This window comes from Rhodamnia argentea, chromosome 11 (assembly GCF_020921035.1).
Source record: "Rhodamnia argentea isolate NSW1041297 chromosome 11, ASM2092103v1, whole genome shotgun sequence".
Taxonomy (NCBI): Eukaryota; Viridiplantae; Streptophyta; class Magnoliopsida; order Myrtales; family Myrtaceae; genus Rhodamnia; species Rhodamnia argentea.
In genome coordinates this window covers 13,522,082-13,541,119 of record NC_063160.1, presented here as the reverse complement: position 1 = coordinate 13,541,119, position 19,038 = coordinate 13,522,082, and the positions used below count along the sequence as shown (strand labels likewise).

Here is a 19,038-nt window from a genome sequence, read left to right as displayed (position 1 = left end):
AATGGCCGGCGATGGCGGGGCATGACCCGTAGGGGTCGCCGAGCTCTTACCGAGGGCAGGCAAGCCCGGGTGTGGGTCGCCGGCCCTTGGCTCGACTCGAGCGAGGGCCCATGACCCTCGCCCGATCTCGGGGAGGGCCCGCGGGCCTTCGCCTGCAGCCCGGTGGGGGTAGGCCCTTGGGCGAGGCTCGGCGACCCCTACTAGCCATACCCCACCACCGCCGGCCATTGCCGGCGAAATGGGGCGGTGGTGGCGAGGGCTGCGCAACCCCTCGCCGCCCGCAAGTTCTCCCTTTTTTTTTCCTAAGTTTTTACTTTTTTTTTTTGTTAATTTTTAACCTAATTTTTCAAATTAGTTTGAAAAACAATTTGTATTTTTTTATTTTTGTAAACTAATTAATTTTTTATTTAAGTTATTTGAGCAAAAAAAAATAATTAATTTTTTATTTTTATTTTTAATATTTTTTAATTTTTACCTTTTTAAATTGCTAACTGGACCTCGTGGGTGCCACGTCAGCTTCAAATAATAATAAAATAATGCTACGTTAGATTTCCAATGGAGCAAATCGGATTTGGCACTAAAACGATCATTTTTTAAAAAAATGGGTACTAAAGTGATCCGATTGAAACTTTTGGCGTTAAAAGTGTACTTTTCCCAAAGAAAAGCCCATGAGATAGACTCACAACATCTTGATTTTAGAAGCATAGAAATTCTCTCACATGCATGCAAATCGCCATATGAGACCATGAAACAGTATGCTGCCCAAGCGGAAGTCATCATTCGAGTTCGAGGTGGGGCAGAAAGACAGAAACGGACGGGGCATAAAATCAACTTGCCCCACTCGTGCGAGAAAAATGGCTTTTGGGCATTTGTACTGCCATTATAAAGACCATGTAATAAACAAATGAGAAAGATGAAGTGTGATGTGCCATGTTACTGTTTTGGAACATGGCCTCATCGGTTGGTATTCGATCCACCTCCTGGAGTCTCTGCTCGTCCCAATCCATCGGCGACTTCATCAGAATCTGAGAAAGGGACGTCCACGACGGGAAGAAAAGGAAGTGCAGATTGTTATTCTTCCCTAAACCTCGGTTGGAATAATTATGGGTGTCATCCAATTGATCTACGGAAGGATAGTTATGAAAAAGTTCATTCATGTTTGCCAAATTCGAAAGGAGAGTTATGATGGTCGCGGCATTCTCGAGTTTGGTTTGTACTTTGTTCACAACAGTCAGAATAGTGAGGCTGCTGTAAAAGATAGGCTAAGACGGTTGATTTCTGCTGTGTAAAGCACTTTGCAATTGATTGACAAAGGAGGACATTATGGAATGACTGGCCCCCCCCCAATAAAGGGAGAGGTGGCTAAGCCGAGCAAGACCATAGGTGAGGAGATTCAATTTGCCCTAGAGCGCTTGTCTCTCATTGAATATGTTTAGACAAATTGCCGGAAGTTTGGAATTATCGTCGGTGGATATCTTCTTGTAAATTTATTCTAGGATCTTCACGAGAGAGAGGAAGAACGAAACTAGTCAAAGTTTATGTCTTCCCTCAATAACTTGATAGAAAGAGTATATTAAGAGCCCATTTATACTGCATGATAGACACTGAAAAACACTACCTGTATGATAGACACTTAAAAAACCCTAATTTCTTTATTTAACATCACCTACTAAATGCATAACCAACTTGGCTCATTCGACTAATCAGTTAGCCCTACGCCTACCTAACAAAGAGTATACTGTTTCTATTCAAATCATAGAAATCATATCATATACTTATATATCCCATTAAATTCCTTAGCAGAATCTGTGTCATTCTCTTATGTGGATGCAGTTCAAGTGCCCGGAAAAGGATAAATTCTCTTGTAACTCCTTGTTTACTATTTCGCAATCCATTGTTGCACGACTTAATTCACGTTGGGCATTCTATGTGCTATCCGTTTTCCAATATATTCTTCCACCTAGCTACCTGAGTGCTATGGGGTTAATTATTGCTTAACACCTATAGGTTGTCAATAATTTTCCAAAAGATCATCAAGCCGGACGTACTTGTCACAGAAATGGGGAGGTGGCTTTCGGGCATAATGCAATTCCAAATCTAAAAACAATTATTGTGTCGTGTTCGATTGCGACTCGACTGTTTTCTTTTCTTCTAGTCCAGTTTGATCTATGACCGTTTTCTGTAAATTGTGCATTAAGCAACTTGAGTTTGATAATGCCTTAAAGGTTATATGCATGAACTAAAGTTCCTCACAAAGATAGTTTTGGTATGCATCATCTTCATTTTATTCCTCATATCGCCTGCCGGATATATTAATTATAGTTAATCACTAGGCATTTCAGATATCTTTTTTCTTGATGTACTTCATGCCAACAAAGGTACCGCGATTTTTTCTCCTCTCACACCTAAAAATGTGATGTTAAGGTGCATACATGAGGGCATTAGATGAAAGAAACTTCACATTGGGATGTAATGTGAAGCTGCTAATATATTTTAATTGGCCAATAATTGATTGACTTAAGCTTTCGAGTGAATATGTGTCTAACTAGATGTGTTGATGGGACTAAACTTAAGCTCTCTCTTAACAATTTCCTCAAAGGAAAATATAAAATTTGTACTGTCTTGGTCAAACTAATGGTATCAGAGCAAATTGTTGATTGATAGCGCACTCCCAATTAGTATGTACGATGAAAATTTAAGAAAGGAGAATTTAGGATGTGACTCCCCATCGAGGTGGCTGATGGTGTTCTCCGACTTTCCACAAAGCTTGGCTGGGCCAAGGGTGATTTAGGTGGAATCTAAAGGGTAGATATTATCCCCACCAATATCTACCAAACTTGGTCAAGCTAAGGTGGCAAACCTCGAGTTGCAACAACATGATACCTAGATTAAGAGAGAGCGGACACAATGCAGGTGGTTTACACATGAGTTGGAGAGAGATCTGTTAAAGTGCATGTGTGAGGATGTTAGATCATAGATATCCAACATCGGGATGTAATAAGAGCAATTAATATGTTTTAGTTAGCCCATTGCTCATTGGTGTAAGTTTATAAGTCAATGTGGTCTAATTGTATATGTTTATGAGTTTGGACTTAAGCTATCTTTTGGCGATCTCTCCTTGATGAAGGTATCGAGATTGTGCAATGTGAACCCAAAACATTACTCAATGACCCAATCACGATACTCATTACTAGTTACCAATTAGTTATTCCACGATTTCATTTTTGCGTAACTCACAAAAGCAAAGTGGGGGCAAAGTACTCTCAAGCCTTTCGTCTGGAAAATTTCTGGTGTGGTCGTTGGTAAGTAGATAAGTGCTTTATATGAGTAGTGCTAAGCGAGGGACAACATGAAACTTGAAATCATCAACAACGTTTTCAACAAAGTCTTCTTCGTTTTGCTGCTTGTTTTTATTTTATTTTATGTTTTTCCACTTCCTTATTCTTATTTGACATCAACCGTCCACAATACCAATCTTGGATTGCATATTACACATATATTCTACGTGAGGAATATGGTAAAATGGGTTAAAGAACCACATATAATGAGTTAGAAAATGTGTGTTACGCCATCGGGATTTCTTATATTATCTCTCTTAATTTGAATAATAATTTCTGATTGTTTGTGTGTATTCTATATATTGGTTCGATTTTCATTGTAAAAACAGCTTATCTTTGTTTAATAATGGAAGTATGGGAAATGATTTTTTCTCCTTTCTCCTAATAAGACGTAATATTCAAAGAAGGAAGGTTTCCGCAGATACTAGTTCAGGAATTCTGACCGACCACAAAAAAAAAATTAACTTTCCAACTTATTATCAGCAGCAACCTTACTCCAATCCAATAGTGCACCTATATATAACAAATCTTCGTAATTGTCTTAATCCTCTTCATAATCCCCAAGATGCAGACTCAGAATAATGTTAACACTTGCCAAAAGCGAAATATATAGGAAAGCCAAAACATTTTTGCTAAATCAGGACCCAAGCGAATTATATTACCAATCACACGGACACCATTTTAACGGAATTTCAAAAATCCTAACGAAACAATTGAAGAGATTATTACGGTCTCTTAAGGGATCATTTCTCGATGGCCGGGTAACATTTGATCGAAGATCTCGACCCTTAAAAAATACCTTCTGAGCGTGTAGGTATTGCAAAATTGCAACAGAAACAATTGTAATGACGCTTATTATGAAGATGAACCGGTTCCTCAAGAGATCATTAAGGTGAAGTAATTGTGAAGAGCCGGATTGAAGACTTCTAGGCCATCCAAAGGGTTACTTGGGTGGTCCCTATATGATTGAACATTACAACGAATGGTTGTAAATCAAACCGAATCTACTTTTGTAATTTGGCTTGCACCGAACGGTTCTAGTCAAACCAAAGGCCAGTTCACATCAACCATGAATGTGTTGGATCTAATTTCATCTACCCTTTTTTTTTTAGGGCGGAATTTTCGTCTACTTGTCTCCACGTAAATCCAAGTAATTAATTAAGGTGGGACCCAGTGAAATTAGGCGGGACTCTTGTTTAGTCAACGTGGTATGACTTTGTGGGGTTAGGGCATTAAAAGAAAAGTTTGGAGCCACCCATATGACAGCAAGTCCATATTGAATTATTTTTGGCAATGATTCGACGTGCGACAGGAGCTTCGTGCGGGGGTTAGATCACAAAATGTGATTTTTGACCATGATATTTGACTAGGGTTTGATGTTAGTCTGGAATTACAAATAGAAAGGGTACACTATTTTCAAGTTTTTTTCGCAATATTATACATATAGAGACCATTTTTATGTGAGTTGATCAGATTACGTATCAACTTTATTAAGCATGTACTAATATTTACTGACACCTTTTTAAGGCAATTTCTTTTTCAATCTTATATGAACCTAACTTGAAGAAAATAGAGAATTACCAAAAGAGTTCTAAATCTATTACAATTGTATCAATTCAGCCTTAATTTTTTTTGCCTGTTGAGTCCTAAACGTTTTGCAATTGTGTCAATTCAGCCTATTTGGCCAGCAAGATCCGATGTGGCAATTTTTTAAATATTTTTTTGAATTTTTACTATTAAAAAAAAAAAAATTGCCACGTCAACGCTGGCTAGTCAAATGGATTGAATTGGAAAAATTGTAAAATGTTTAGAATTGAATTGACAAAAAAAAAAACTTTAGGACTAAATTGGCATAATTGCAATAAATTTAATAACGGTAAAAGTACAGCAGGAGTGCCAATATTTGTGTACGGTACTCACTTTAGTGCCAATATTTTTTTTGAATCACTTAAGTGAAAAATCGGAGAAAAAACCATCACAGAAGTGCCAATTTTAATTTAAAAAAATGATTATTTAAATGTTAATTCCGATCAAACAGTACACATGGTATTTTTTAATTAAAATTTTAATGTTATATGTCAATTTTTTAAAAAAAAATCAACCCACATGGCGTCCACATGGATTGTTTAACGAAAAAATAATTATTTTTTAAAAAAAATTAAAATTAAACAGAAAAATAGCCTAAAAAACAAAAGGGAACCGTGAGTTTGCAACGGCGAGGACTGGAGGATGGCCAAGGGGGCTCGTCAAGCCCTAGCGACCCCCGTCGAGGCCTCGCTAGGGTCGGCTAGGCCCGCAGGTGGCTAGGGGTGTGCATGGTCCGGGCGGGTCCAGTCTCAGCATGAAACCGGGGACAAGACAAGTAGTCTAGGTCCCCAAATTTTCGAGACCAAGGACCAGACTAGGACTAGACCGGACCGAGATCGGCAGTCCGGTTCCGATCCGGCCCGGTGGGACCGCTAAAATCTAACCCTTGAAATACAATATGCTTCCGTTACATGTTAATTTACAATCTATACCCCTGGTTGAATAAAAAAAAACGCTGGTCCAGGTTTGCTCACCTTCACAATAAAGGCGTGTCTTCACATAATGGTAGATTTAACAATGACATTGATCTAACCGCTGACATAATAGAGATATATAAATGACAGAATCGAAAAAACCTAATTGGTGAACACCTACTAATAGTGATGTTGTTTACTAAACGGATTTCACATACAAGCAGTGTACATAAACAAAATACATTATTACTCATTGAAATGAACAACTAAAACGCATGAACAGTAAGAAATTGCTACCACTATATTAAATAAATCGATTGAATCATTTCTTTACGAAAAGAACATGCCAACATATACTCACCACACAATGCACTGGAAAAGACCATAATAAATAGGATATATTGCATTCATAACATTGAGGGGTTGTCCGAGTTTCAAGAATGTACATCCTAATAATGAAAAAGGCTCAAGAAATGAACATTGAAAACAAATGAAAGCTTCATTTTTTTAATTGTATATATCTATATATATAAATAATTATATATATTATAGGTAGTTTGATCCTCGGCGGTCCGGGCCGGTCCCACCCACCGGAATAGAGGACCGGACCGCTCGGACACCGGTCCCATTTATTGGGATCGGGGATTGGACTACCCCTCTTAAGGACCGGACCAACTTGCCTAGTCCAGTCCGGTCCAGTTTACTCACCCCTAGCCGTGGCAAGGCTCGCAAACCCACGGTGAGGCCGACCTCACCCGGATCCGGGTGAGGTAGAGTCTCGCCGGGGCTAGGCGAGGCCGACCCGGACTAGCGATAGCTCGACGAGGCTTGGCCGTCACTAGGCGAGGCCGGCCGAGCCCCGCCACGTCGAAGCTTGACCTCGCCCCCCTTTGCTGGCCTCGCGGACCCTAGCGAGGCCTCGGCGGGGGTCGCCGGGGCCGGGCGATCCCCCTCGGCCATCCCCCATCCCTTGCCGCCCGTGAGCCCTCGTCGCCGCACCCGACTTCTTCTTTTCTTTTTATTTTATTTAATTTTTTGACTTTTTTTTAAAGTTTTTAACTTTTTGCTTTTTTTTTTTAATTGCTGACTTGGAAGCTCTGGCGAGCCACGTGGACGCTATGTAGGATTTCCGGCGAAGCTCATCGGAGTTGCCATTGAAACAACCGTTTTTAAAAAAATTAGCACTTAAGTGATCAAAAAAAAAATATATTGGCACTAAAGTTAGTGCTATACACAAATATTGATACTCTTGCTGTACTTTTTCCGATTTATAACTTTTTGGTAATTTTTCCTGAAGAAAACCAACCATTTGTTTTTTTTTTTTCCTTCATACTAGCAAAGGAAAAACCCTACGGTCTATTCAACTAGAAACTCAATTTAGGATTCTAATTAGTTTGTTCCTTCCAATGTTGGACATAAAGTAAAGGAAAGCGAAAGGTAAGGAAAGGAGAGAGAAAGGTTAAGACAAAAAAAAATTTCACTGTTCAACCATGAAGAAAATTCCATAACGTTGCTCTGGAACCATGTCCTCAATTTTTTTCCGCTATCAATGATTGTAAATTCGAACGAGAAGAAGTTGTAAAATTGGACTTGGACTTCCATCAGAATCACTTAAAGTTTAGATAAAAGAACGAATAAATGATCTTTTAACAAGTCAAAGTAAAATTAGGAGTTTCCCCCTCTTTTTATGTCGTGGAAAGCTCGCCGTCAAAGGAAAGAAATTTCTCTGACCCAAAAAAAAAAAAAACCAGAGGAAAGGAATTTCATTAGCATCCTAATTTCTCGCTACTGAAGTCATCTTATCATCTTCAGCAACAAGATTTTGAAGTTTGTTCTAATTTTTTTTTTTTTTTTGGCAATACCAAAACTCTGGATTCCAACTAGTTAAATTTGTGTTTTATCACATTAGACATGACCAAATCGAACCGTGGGTCAGGAACCGACTCTCAAGGGCCGGTTCCGACCCGTTTAATAATTAAAAAGGGGGAGGGGGGGGAAGAGCGGTTGGGTTCTTCCCCCGGGCCCCCCCCAAACGGCTCTTTGAGCCGTTGCAATTTTACCAAAAAAAAATTGATTTTTTTAAAAATTAAATAACCCGCTCATTCTCTATAAATATCTAGCCTCCCCATTTCATTTTTCTCACAATGCATAATACGACCACAATGCATAATACGCCCCCCCACATGATTGTTTTCACTTGTCCCATGAACATGCTCCTCCTTTCCGCTGCCCAAATCTCTCCCATTCTCTCTCTCTCTGCCTCACAAATTAAATATACATCAAAAGCAGAAACCATACTAAAAAACAGGAGTAGAAGAAGGAGGATGAGGTGGGTATCATTTCCGTTGAGAAACGAAAGAGAATTCTAGCAGCAACCTAGGAACAAACATCCTTCCCTCCCTCTACATCTTCTTTGTCAAACATTAAGAGCATGATGCTATCGACATAACCCAAAGACGCCGTAGGTTATCAATCTAAAAGAAATTGATCAGACCGCCCTCCTTCCCCTCTTCCTTCTTGGGTGAGTAATGGGTAACTAATAGTATAGTTAGTCAGAGTACTATAAGAATTTTCGCATTGAACCCACAAATGCCTATATTTTTAAGTCAAATCGAAATCATTAGAATTTTCTCTTTGAGTGAAATCATAGACGCTTATGACCTCCCCTTCTATGCCCTGCCACTAAATCACCACCTCCCCAAGTCAAACTGGTGCTATATTGTGCTAGACTGCTCTGTACTTCTTGTACGATACCTGCACATCATCTTGCAAAAAATCATAATAACACATCTTTTCACTATGAGAAAGTTGTCATTACTGTCATTATCATCCTCATCATCCTTTCCATGTCCTAAAACGGGTCCAAACAACTGTTCTCTCCCGCTAGTTTAGACTCCGTCGATTTATCCACATCCAAACTCTAATAAGAGACACTAGTAAAGAAAATAGATGAATACCTATGAATGCTTATATTCCTTGTCTACTTATGAATGCTGAATTTGGACATACAAGATTACACTCATTTCATAAAAGGATACATTTTCACTCGCAAGTTGTTGACAAAACTTGTAGATAATAAAAAAGTCATTTTGCCGAAGGAGGTGATTAGAGGAGCAGCATCGGAGGGTTTTTTCTTCTTCTTTCTTTCATTTAGCGGTCAAAAAAGAAGTAGCGGGTTTTCCGGTGCGAAGAAGTAAAAAAGCTTAGTGCATCGAAACGTGGCGTCAAACCGTCCGTCAGATTGGAAGCAGAGTGTCGTCTGAAATTTTCGTCGGAGAAATCCATAGCCGAGAGAGAGAGAGAGAGAGAGAGAGAGAGAGATTTTGGCTCTCTCAAACTTGCTCATCACTCTCGCCCCAGAAAGCTTAATCACCTGCAACAAAACCAGAAGATACAGAGGAGAGAGAGAGAGAGAGAGAGAGAGAGAGAGAGAGAGAGTATTTTTTATGGATATGTCGAGACTTAAATGGAGGTGGCAGGAGATTGCAGGTACTGAGAGGAGAGAGAGATGGACGAACCATGGCGGCGTCGCAGAGCGAAAGAGAGCTGTAAATTCCATGGCCCTTTAATGCAAAGAGTAGAGAGGGAGAGAGAGGTGTAATGGATTGAAGGCTCTGCCGCATAATCGTCCTGACATGTGTCTCACCCAAAAAAAAAGCCATTAGCAATTGCACACACCCAACTCCCAGTTACCCATTATAATCCAGTATGGATCTCTTACACACAACACTCATTCCTGCTCTGTTTGAATTCTCCATCTTCTAGGGTTTTCAACTGCTAGACTAGGAAGTGGAAGGAAGATAGGAGGACCGTGTGCTCTGATATGATTTGAATTGCCAGTCCGGATCGAGATTTGCCCCGGTCAATCGTCACGAAATGGCTGGGTTCATTCCATTAGGAGGAGCTGCTAGATCAGCAGGAGGAGAAGGAGGAGGAAGAGGAGATCAGCAGATCAACCACCCCCAAGCCACGGCCGCCGCTGAAATTCCTTGGTTCTGGTACTCGAGAAGCGACACGGACGACGTCGGGACGTCTTCGACTTTCAAGGGTACGGAGCTATGGCATCAAACACAACCGCAACCCCAACAACAGCTGCACTTCTTCTCACAGCAGCAGCAGGATCTCTACGCATCAGCCGCGGGCCTCAGGGTTGGGAGCAGCAGAGGCGATGGCGGCAGCGGCAGCCGCAGTGCCTCAGCCAACGTGTTCTCAGACGAGAGCTCGAGATCGAGATCAGAAGGAGGCTTCACGACGTTGACCTTGGCGGCGACAATGGGTGGAGGCATGAGAGAGGGGATCAGCTGCCAGGACTGCGGCAACCAGGCCAAAAAGGACTGCCCGCACTTGCGCTGCCGGACATGCTGCAAGAGCCGCGGATTTGAGTGCACGAACCACGTGAAGAGCACGTGGGTCCCCGCGGCAAAGCGGCGGGAGCGGCAGCACCAGCTCGCCGCCGTAAGGGAGCACCACCACCACCAGCAGGAGCAGAGGCTGCAGCTCCGAGGCAAGGCCCCGAAACGGCCGAGGGAGGATCATGGGAGGCCTAACGCCTCAGGTATTTGTTTATATGTTATTACTTTTAGTACTCAAGGATCGTATCATTTGCGTGTGCGGTGATGATCGTATCTTTGTCCCGGACTATAGGGATGGAGTTAGTCGGGTACTTCCCAGCCGACCTGAGCTCTCCGGCGATGTTCCAGTGCGTGAAAGTGAGCTCTGGCGACAACCCCGACGAGCAGTTCGCGTATCAGACGGCCGTGAACATCGGAGGTCATGTGTTCCGAGGGATTCTCTACGATCATGGACCAGATCACCCCACCTACACCAATGTGGTTACCAGAGACGACTCCTCCTGTGGTGGTGGTGGTGGTGGTGGACTAGTTCAGCCTCTTGACCTCATAGCTGCTGCAGCCACCGCAGCCGCGTACCCCATCACCAATGCAGCAAGTGTGCACGCGTCGTCCACGATGACGGCCCCGTTCTTCGACCCGCTCAGCACATACATGGCTGGTACGCAATTCTTCCGACACTCCTAGTGTGGCTGGGACATCCAAAACTAGTGCGAGAAAGTAAGAAGTTTCCTTCCTCTCTTCACCTCGTAGCGCAGATCTGAACACCCCGCGATAACCTTTCTATCTCCAAGCCTGTCTTTGGGAACCCAAAGAAGATGATGCTTGCGTCCCCGCGGGATCGGATCTCTTCCACAGAGAGTCCGTCGGGAGCGTTGCTTCTCAAATGGCTTCATCCGGTGCTAGCGGTTATAGCATTTTTCCTATGAGCAAGCGAAATTTTTCTCCTTAAAGGCATCATCATGATATGTCCCGGCCGCCCCGGATCTCAAACTCATCACTTCGTGTGCGCATCGCCGCTCTCAGGGTTGTCCTACCAAATCTTATAGGATGAAAAAAGTCTCACTAATCAGTGTTACACGAATATTTTTGCACAAGCATGATCCTTCTCTAAGCATGGAACTCATTTTTGATTGACTTAAAGATTTGTCAAGCAGGAGGGAGAATGTAGATCCATAATTTTGTCATTTCATATTTGTGGAAGAAGTAACTACATTATCTTCTAGTATGATTTCCAAAATTTACTCATAAATACCCTTGCTAATAAATACCCTTGTTTTAGGTATTTACGGCAAAGCTTATTTTATGCTAACGTCATTCCATGCAAGAATGGCTTAGAATAGGTGGCAACGTCAAGAGTTATTTTTGTGTAGTATTACAGAAAGTTTTGATTTGATGGGCTCGGAACGAGACTCGTTAAGGATGACTCGGCCTATCCCATCACCCTTTCTAATAGGTTTGGTGTGGGCTTATGTCCTCCGGACACATGACAAATTCGCGATTGGCCCATGTCCCTTTGGCATATGGCAACCTATCTAGTGTGGGTTTCCCTACTTTAGGATTTTCACATGTCATGATCCTATTAGCCAATTATATTGGTTCTCTCACTATAAGTACAGCATTGATCTATTCATTTGCGGACTTTTTGGCCATTGGCTCTTCAGTTTCTTCGGAAGATTTGGGTATGGCATTTGTATTCTTAACCTCCGTTCTCCGAACTTTACGAGATTTCAAAAGTGAATCACTGAAAAACTCTCCACAATCAATGATTTGACACTCTTTACCCACCACCTGGCATCTGGATCCACTAGAGTTGAACGCCCTTTCTCTCGTTCCCTCTCTACTTCACCTCGTTTACATTGTTACTGCTGCGAGACGCTAACCCTTCTTCAAGGCTCAAGGAGCTCGAAGCAGACCACCTCAACACAAGCTAACAGCATAACAAACTTCTTACACCATTGAGCATCGCAAATTTTCATTTATTTTTCCCCACTATATGTACGTAAAATTGATGAAAAGACACTAAGCTGCGATTCGTTCCAATTGTTCTTTCTTCGTAGATGTTGCTTTATCTAACTTAAACTCCGTTTCGAACCCAATTATTGATGGTTGATTTCGATTTTCTCGGACTTGACCCGTTTGGTGTCCGGGCCACCGACGCCAATATCGTCGATAGATGACGATATGTGGCTATCATCCGATCCACCAATAATTTGCCTATACGATATAATGTTCGTTCCAGGACTGTAGCCAACAAAATTCTGCATTTGGGAAGTGCCTCTGATGACCGGTTGAATGAACTCCCCTAGATCGGGCTGCCCGACCAGTAGCCCACCAAATTTTGACTTAAGGCCCACCAACGTGAGTGAGAGAACATGATGGGTCTCGGGTCGGGTCAGCTGGTATTAGTTTATCAGAGAGAGAAAACAGATGATAACGAAGTCAAGAAATCAGTCATTAGTAGACAGGGCACTGTCAAGTGATAATGATACTCCTCAAGACTTGGGCTTGTTCTGACTTTCTAAGATCAGATCAAATTTGGACTTCTGCGTTAAATCCACACCTATGATCCGGCCAACACCGACACTAGGAAGTTCGTGAGGAATTACTTATCGAGACACGAGTATGCGGCGATCGTTCAACATAAAATGTGAACGCGAGACTTCATGCTTGTTGAAGGGTTAAAACATATTTAAGTAATAAGGCACGCAGCATGATTAGGCAATTTGCTGATTAGTTCATTCATGGTATGATGTTCTAACACGTTCGACCAATTTGCTCTTTTATCATTGGATTCAATACGGGGGTTAGTTCAATGGAACTTTTGGTAATCAATGCACCACCTATTACAATACCATGCGCTTTGGTTTCAATTCACTTGCTTTCAATTTTCCAAAGGGAAAATTATCTAAAAAGTTATAAGTCTGTTGCACTTTTTTCAATTTAGTCTTAAACCTTTTAATTTTGTAAGTTGAGTCCTAAATCTTTTCATTTTTTTCCAATTGAGTTCATTTGGTTAATTTTGGCTGAAAATCACCGACGTGGACCCCAGCAATCCTACGTGGCACCGCCGGCATTGATGTGGATAATTTTTAATAATATTTAAGTATTTTTTTAAGTTTTCTATTTTTCCATTTCTTTTCCTTTTTTTTTTTTTTCAGAAATTGACCCGTAGAGGGTGGCTGGGCCATCGCTCGCCGCGTGCAAGAGTCATAGCCCTTTCCTGGCCTTGCCTAGTTCCGGTCAAGGCCATCGCAACAGTGGGTGAGGCCAACCTCACCCGGATTTGGGTGCAAGGCTAGGCCGAAATGATCTAGGCGAGGTTGGTCTAGCTCGCGGCTATTATGGCCTCGCCTAGAACTAGGCGAGGAACGCGACCCTTGCTAGCCATAGTAAAAAATAACTATAAAGAAAACAAAACAAAAGAAAGAAAATGTTAAAATAACTATTAAAATAATTCAAAAAAAGGAAAATATTATAAAAGCTTATCCACGTCAATGCCAATTGTGCCACGTAAGACGGCCGACCTCCATATCAGCTATTTTCAATCAAATTGGTCGGATGGACTTAATTGGCAAAACGTGAAAAGGTCTAGGACTCAATTGGCAAAATTAAAAGATTTAGGACTGAATTAGAAAAAAAATGCAATAACTTATGCATCTTTTGAACACTTTTCTCAATTTGGGTATGATTGGAAGATGCGGGTAGAATGGAAGAGACGAGCAAAGAAATATCCTATTCGCATATAATACGGCCGACCTCCATATCAGCTATTTTCAATCGAATTGGTCGGATGAACTTAATTGGCAAAACGTGAAAAGGTCTAGGACTCAATTGGCAAAATTAAAAGGTTTAGGACTGAATTAGAAAAAAAAATGCAATAACTTATGCATCTTTTGAACACTTTTCTCAATTTGGGTATGATTGGAAGATGCAGGTAGAATGGAAGAGACGAGCAAAGAAATGTCCTATTCGCATATAATAGTTACATGTATTATTTCAAAGATATGACAGTATGTAATTTATTTATTAAAATGTGTGATTGCCAAAGAACTATAAAAGTTCCTTTATTTACGTGCACAACACGTGCAAATTTTACTATGTAAGTATCAAGTAATAGGGCTTGCTAGGTTCAGATATAGCAACCAAGTAGGGCTGAATTAGTGGAAGCATAATCAAGTAGACATTTTACAAACTCTTTTCATGCTAGTGCAAATTTTGATATTTCTACAATCAGTAGATTTTGAGACTCCTGCAATGCTGTGTAAGCACATCTTTTCCATTTCTATTCAAGAATTTTTATGTGTTTCTACGCGCCTTTGAGACCTCGCAAAATGGATAAATTCATTCTTCTTTTTTTAGGAACACATACAATATTGTCACCACAAAAAGGATAATAGTAACCCCTCATTAACTACCTCATTTATGAATTTCATAGAATTAGAAATACATGTGTTGCTGAAACAGAATTTGTAGTTTGCTATCCTCTTGCCTAGCATGCAAAAATTTACCTCATCGAAAAGGATAATTCACTCAACACGAGAATCTAATTCATTGCTAGAATCCATGTTGTATATCTATATTTGAAAAAAAAAAAGAGAGGTTAATCTCCTCGTTTCTCTCATGATACACTCCTCTCCCGCTGAGCCCCTTTCTCGTTGGTCCACAAAAAGAAAAAAAGGTAGAACTAGTAGTATTGAGTTTCTCGACCCTTTGTCTTAGGATTTTTTTTTTTTTTTGGTCCAACTTTGTCTTAGGATTAGTCAGTTCTATTTTTTCATGAGAGCAGAGAAGGGATTAACACATTGGTAGAGTGTCACTTGACGTGGTAGAATTGGAAGTCATCAATTCAAGCTTGATTATCCCTAAAACCAATGCGAGTTTTTTTTATTTTGACTTACTCTCTCATATGATTGAATGAGATAAGAGGCTTGTGTGATTGACATGAGGGGATAGGAATGGCTATATTTCTAGGAGTGAACCCCAAGCTAGTATGAAATGCATGGATACAGATTATGCCTTGGAATGAAAGACAATTTTAAATAAGCTTTGTCTATGAACAAGGAAGCATTCTTTGATCCAATTGTTGCTCCGTGCTCCTGATAATGACTGTGAACTAAACTAGTTATAAGAGGATTGCAAGCCTAGTTGATCACACAAGAACTGTCAACCATGTCCCCGATTAGATTTTTGGCCCCTAGTTATGTCCACCCGGATACCCTTGGGACGGAGAGTGGGTGAAGTGGCATGACCGATCAACGAATGATGAATATCAGATGAAGATGAGGCATTCAATTTTCGGTGAAATTATTCTTCTTGGATGAGGAGGTGTAACCACGGATCATTGAAAGAAAGAATTGTAGAGTCATTAGTGGCCATGGTGACAAATGAATCGTACTTACATGGGAGCCCATCGAGGAATTGAATCACCGAGTACTTGTCCGAGAATTAGCAATTGATTGTGATGAGAGAGTTCACAACTTCAAATGTTGAAGGTGGTCACACATGTATTAGTTGGGTTTCTTGAGGGCGTTCTCAAAATCAAGTTTTAGTCCAATTTCCTTGGCCATGTAGCGATAAGTAATGCATCATCCTAGAGCAAGCCAAATCTCTTGAGATGTCCGAAGGTTGTGAACTTCATAAAAATTCTCAACTGTAAGGGTCGAATTCTTTAAACTACAAAGGAATTGATCCGTCTTGATCCTAGTGGAATAGGAGGACTTGACCACCACTGTGACATTTATATCCATGACATGTTTCGGCGGACATGAAACAGACATATCTACGTCGATACATCAGATAATGTTGAGATAGAAATAGGAGCAAAGGAAGTGTTGATTTGGGGTAGAGATGCTGAAAAATTTTGATGTGTTTTTCTGCACTGACACCATATTGATCTTTAGAGTCAAAGAGAATATAAAAGCAGAGTACTTATGATGGTTTTAACCCCAATTAATGTTGCATGATATGTATTCTTAAGAGTGATTAATTACCCTCATGATACAGATCGAAGCATATAGATTGATCTCATTATGCATATGAAGTACCTATGAATATAATGTTCATGTTTTTAACCCACAAATCAAAACACCGGTCGGAGGATGTCTCGGTCTATAGGAACGAATTCCTGGAATTTAAGGGGCATGGGGGACATGACATTATCATTTCCAAACCACACAAGTTCTCCCTCAGTGACATGCATGCTCATACCCAGAAGGGACCATGAAGCAGTATGCTTCCCTAGAGGAAGCCATCATGCGAGTCGAGGTGGACGGAAACGGACGGGGCATAAAATCAACTTGCACTCGTGCGAGAAAAATGGCTTTTTGGGCTTCTGCACTGCCATTATGAAGCACTTGTAATAAACTAATGAGAAGAGAAAGCAAAAGGGTGATGTGATTGTGCCCTGATACTGTTTTGGGCGGTGGATCACCCTTCACATTGCACCAAGGACATGGCCTTATCGGTTGGTATTCGATCCACCTCCTGGGAGTCTCCGCCCGTCCCAATCCAGTGGTGACTTCAGCAGAATCTGAGAAAGGGACTTCCACGATGCGAAGAAAAGGAAGTGCAGATTTTGATTCTTCCCTAAACCTCGGTTGGAATAATCAAGGGTGTCATCCACTTGATATAAGGACGAGTTACAGCAGAAAGTTCGCTCATTTCTTTCAAATTTCAAAAGGAGGGATGTGACGGTCGCTATGGTCTCTGAGTTTGGCTTGTTCATCAGAGTCGAATAGTGAGATTGTTGTAAAAAGAAAGGCTGAGATGATTGGCTTCTGCTGTGCAGAGCACTTAGTGATTGGTTGACAGATGAGGACATCCTGGAATAACTGGCTGAGCCGAGCAAGATCATATGCGAGGAGATTTTAAATTTGCCCTAGAGCGCTTGCGTACGAGGGGTATGGAGATGGATTTAGTCTCTCGTTGGGTATGCTCAAACCAAGTGTTCGAAGCTTGGAATTATCACCTGCGCTTCTCTTTTTTAGTGATATGGGATTCACCGATATTGTCGTGCTTGAAAGTGTGATTGAGCCGCACCGTGTTTCTCTTCGAACCGTGGAAATAGTAACATTTACTTGTACTCGCGCTTAAATACCTTGAGGTCAATTGCTTGATCCTGTGAGGTTTATAGTCTTTCACTTATAACTGCGTTTATTTTGATTCTGAAAGAATTTCATAAAATTTGGACGGCAAAGTTGAGGGTCATAATTCAATTTAAAGGAAGGACTTCCAATTCTAAGAAAGTTCAGCCCATGTTAGGTCAAACTGCTTGTTAACTATTTCTCAATTTTATTATTGTTTCAGCTGCAAGGTTGTACTGTTTCCAACGTGAAAGGGTTGGCCTATTTTTTACAATTCCTATCAAGACAATGGATCCAATTGTTGCATGACTTAATTCAAGTTAGAAAATCTATGTGCTATCTATTTTCGATGAGATTCTAGCACCTAGCTACCTAAGTATCTTTGGGTTAATCATTGCTTAGCACTTTAGTTTGTCAATAATTCTCCAAAACATCATCAAGCCGGATGTACTTTTCAGAGAAATGGGGAGGTGGTTTAGGGGAATAATGCAATTCCAAATCGAAAAAGAATGATTATGCCGAGTTTGATTGCGACTTGAATCTCTTTTTTCTTCTAGTCTATTTGATTTGTGACCCTATTCACTAAATTGTGAAATCGAGCAACTTGAGTTGATAGGACTTGAAAGGTTATGTTGGGTGACGCAAATGAAGGTGGGTCGATATTTTTTATCCATAAAGATCATCAAGATAGAGCCTAACTCCTAATAAGTTGGATATGTTTTTAATAAAAACATTTAAACTAATGAGTTACGGATTAACTAAGATATACAAATTGCTCAACATAAAATCCGGATGTAGGAACTCTTTCGCTTATCTCCCTCGCACATGCACCTTAACAAGCCTCCGCCTCACATGAAAGCCAACTTGCCTTATGCCCACTCCCCCTTCATCCAGGTATTGTTTGACACCAACATTATCCCAACTGGAAAATTTCCACCTTGGCCCAGTCAAGTTTCATATATGCTGGTGAGGACAATATCTGGCCTTCGGACTCCAATCACTTGTCTTGGTCCAATCGAGCCTGGAGGGAAGCCAGGGGACACCATCTGCTGCCACCTTTTTAGGGAGTCCCATTCGAAATTTTCCTTCCTTGAGATATTCGCTAGACCCTGATACAAATTGGAGGCTGGCCACCAATCAAAAATCGGCTTGGATACCACTTGCTGGGCTAACGAGATCATCAAGGGGTAGCCTAAATCTAAGCTTGTCGATGTATCTAGTTAGAGCTAGTTTTGCTCAAAAACATAAGCCAATGAATCATGAATTGATTATGATATATTAACTGCTCCACATCACATCCGGATGTGAGATTCCTTTTGCCAAGCATGTGTATCTCAGCAGGTTATCCGCATGAACTAAAGCTCCTCACAAGGATATCTCGCTATGCATCGTCTTCATTTTTTTCCTCTCGCACCTAAGAACGTGATTCATTGACCGAATCACGAAAATAAGTAGTATTCCTCAATCCCCCATTCTCATTTTTTTTTTTCCATTGGTTGTACCATTTTTGCCTAACTCCAAAAAGCAGAGCGACTCATGCATTTCTCGAAACCCTAGTTTCGAAAATTTCTGTGCTGGTAAGTGGTAAGTAGATAAGTGGGTGTCTGAGTCTAAAATGCTGTTTGTTGGTTCTTCTTTTTGGGTTCTCAATTAATCTGAGTTCTTCTCGGATTTCACTTCTGTTCTCATTTTTCACTTCCTTGTTTGGCGGGCAGTCACTTCATACCTCCACAATACTGGTCTTGGATTCAATGATATACTGATA

At 41.0% G+C, this 19,038-nt stretch overlaps 2 protein-coding genes across 2 annotated transcripts in view; both read left to right on the top strand.

Moving 5' to 3' along the window:
* The window catches only part of LOC115736252 (transmembrane protein 53-B), a 391,123-nt gene that overhangs the window by 41,202 nt on the left and 330,883 nt on the right, over positions 1–19,038 (top strand). The window lies entirely within an intron of this gene.
* LOC115736385 (protein SHI RELATED SEQUENCE 1-like) lies at positions 9,473–11,416 on the top strand. Its single transcript, XM_048272724.1, has 3 exons — positions 9,473–10,394; positions 10,484–10,914; positions 11,008–11,416. Exons 1-2 carry the CDS (start codon positions 9,716–9,718, stop codon positions 10,873–10,875), a joined length of 1,071 nt encoding a protein of 356 aa, XP_048128681.1. The 5' UTR covers positions 9,473–9,715; the 3' UTR covers positions 10,876–10,914; positions 11,008–11,416.

What these genes read in the sequence shown, in the direction of transcription:
- LOC115736385 (XM_048272724.1), top strand. Translation starts at nt 9,716, where the DNA reads ATGGCTGGGTTCATTCCATTAGGAGGAGCTGCTAGATCAGCAGGAGGA. An exon ending in TGGGAGGCCTAACGCCTCAG is followed by an intron (nt 10,395 to 10,483) that starts GTATTTGTTTAT and finishes CCCGGACTATAG; the next exon opens with GGATGGAGTTAGTCGGGTAC.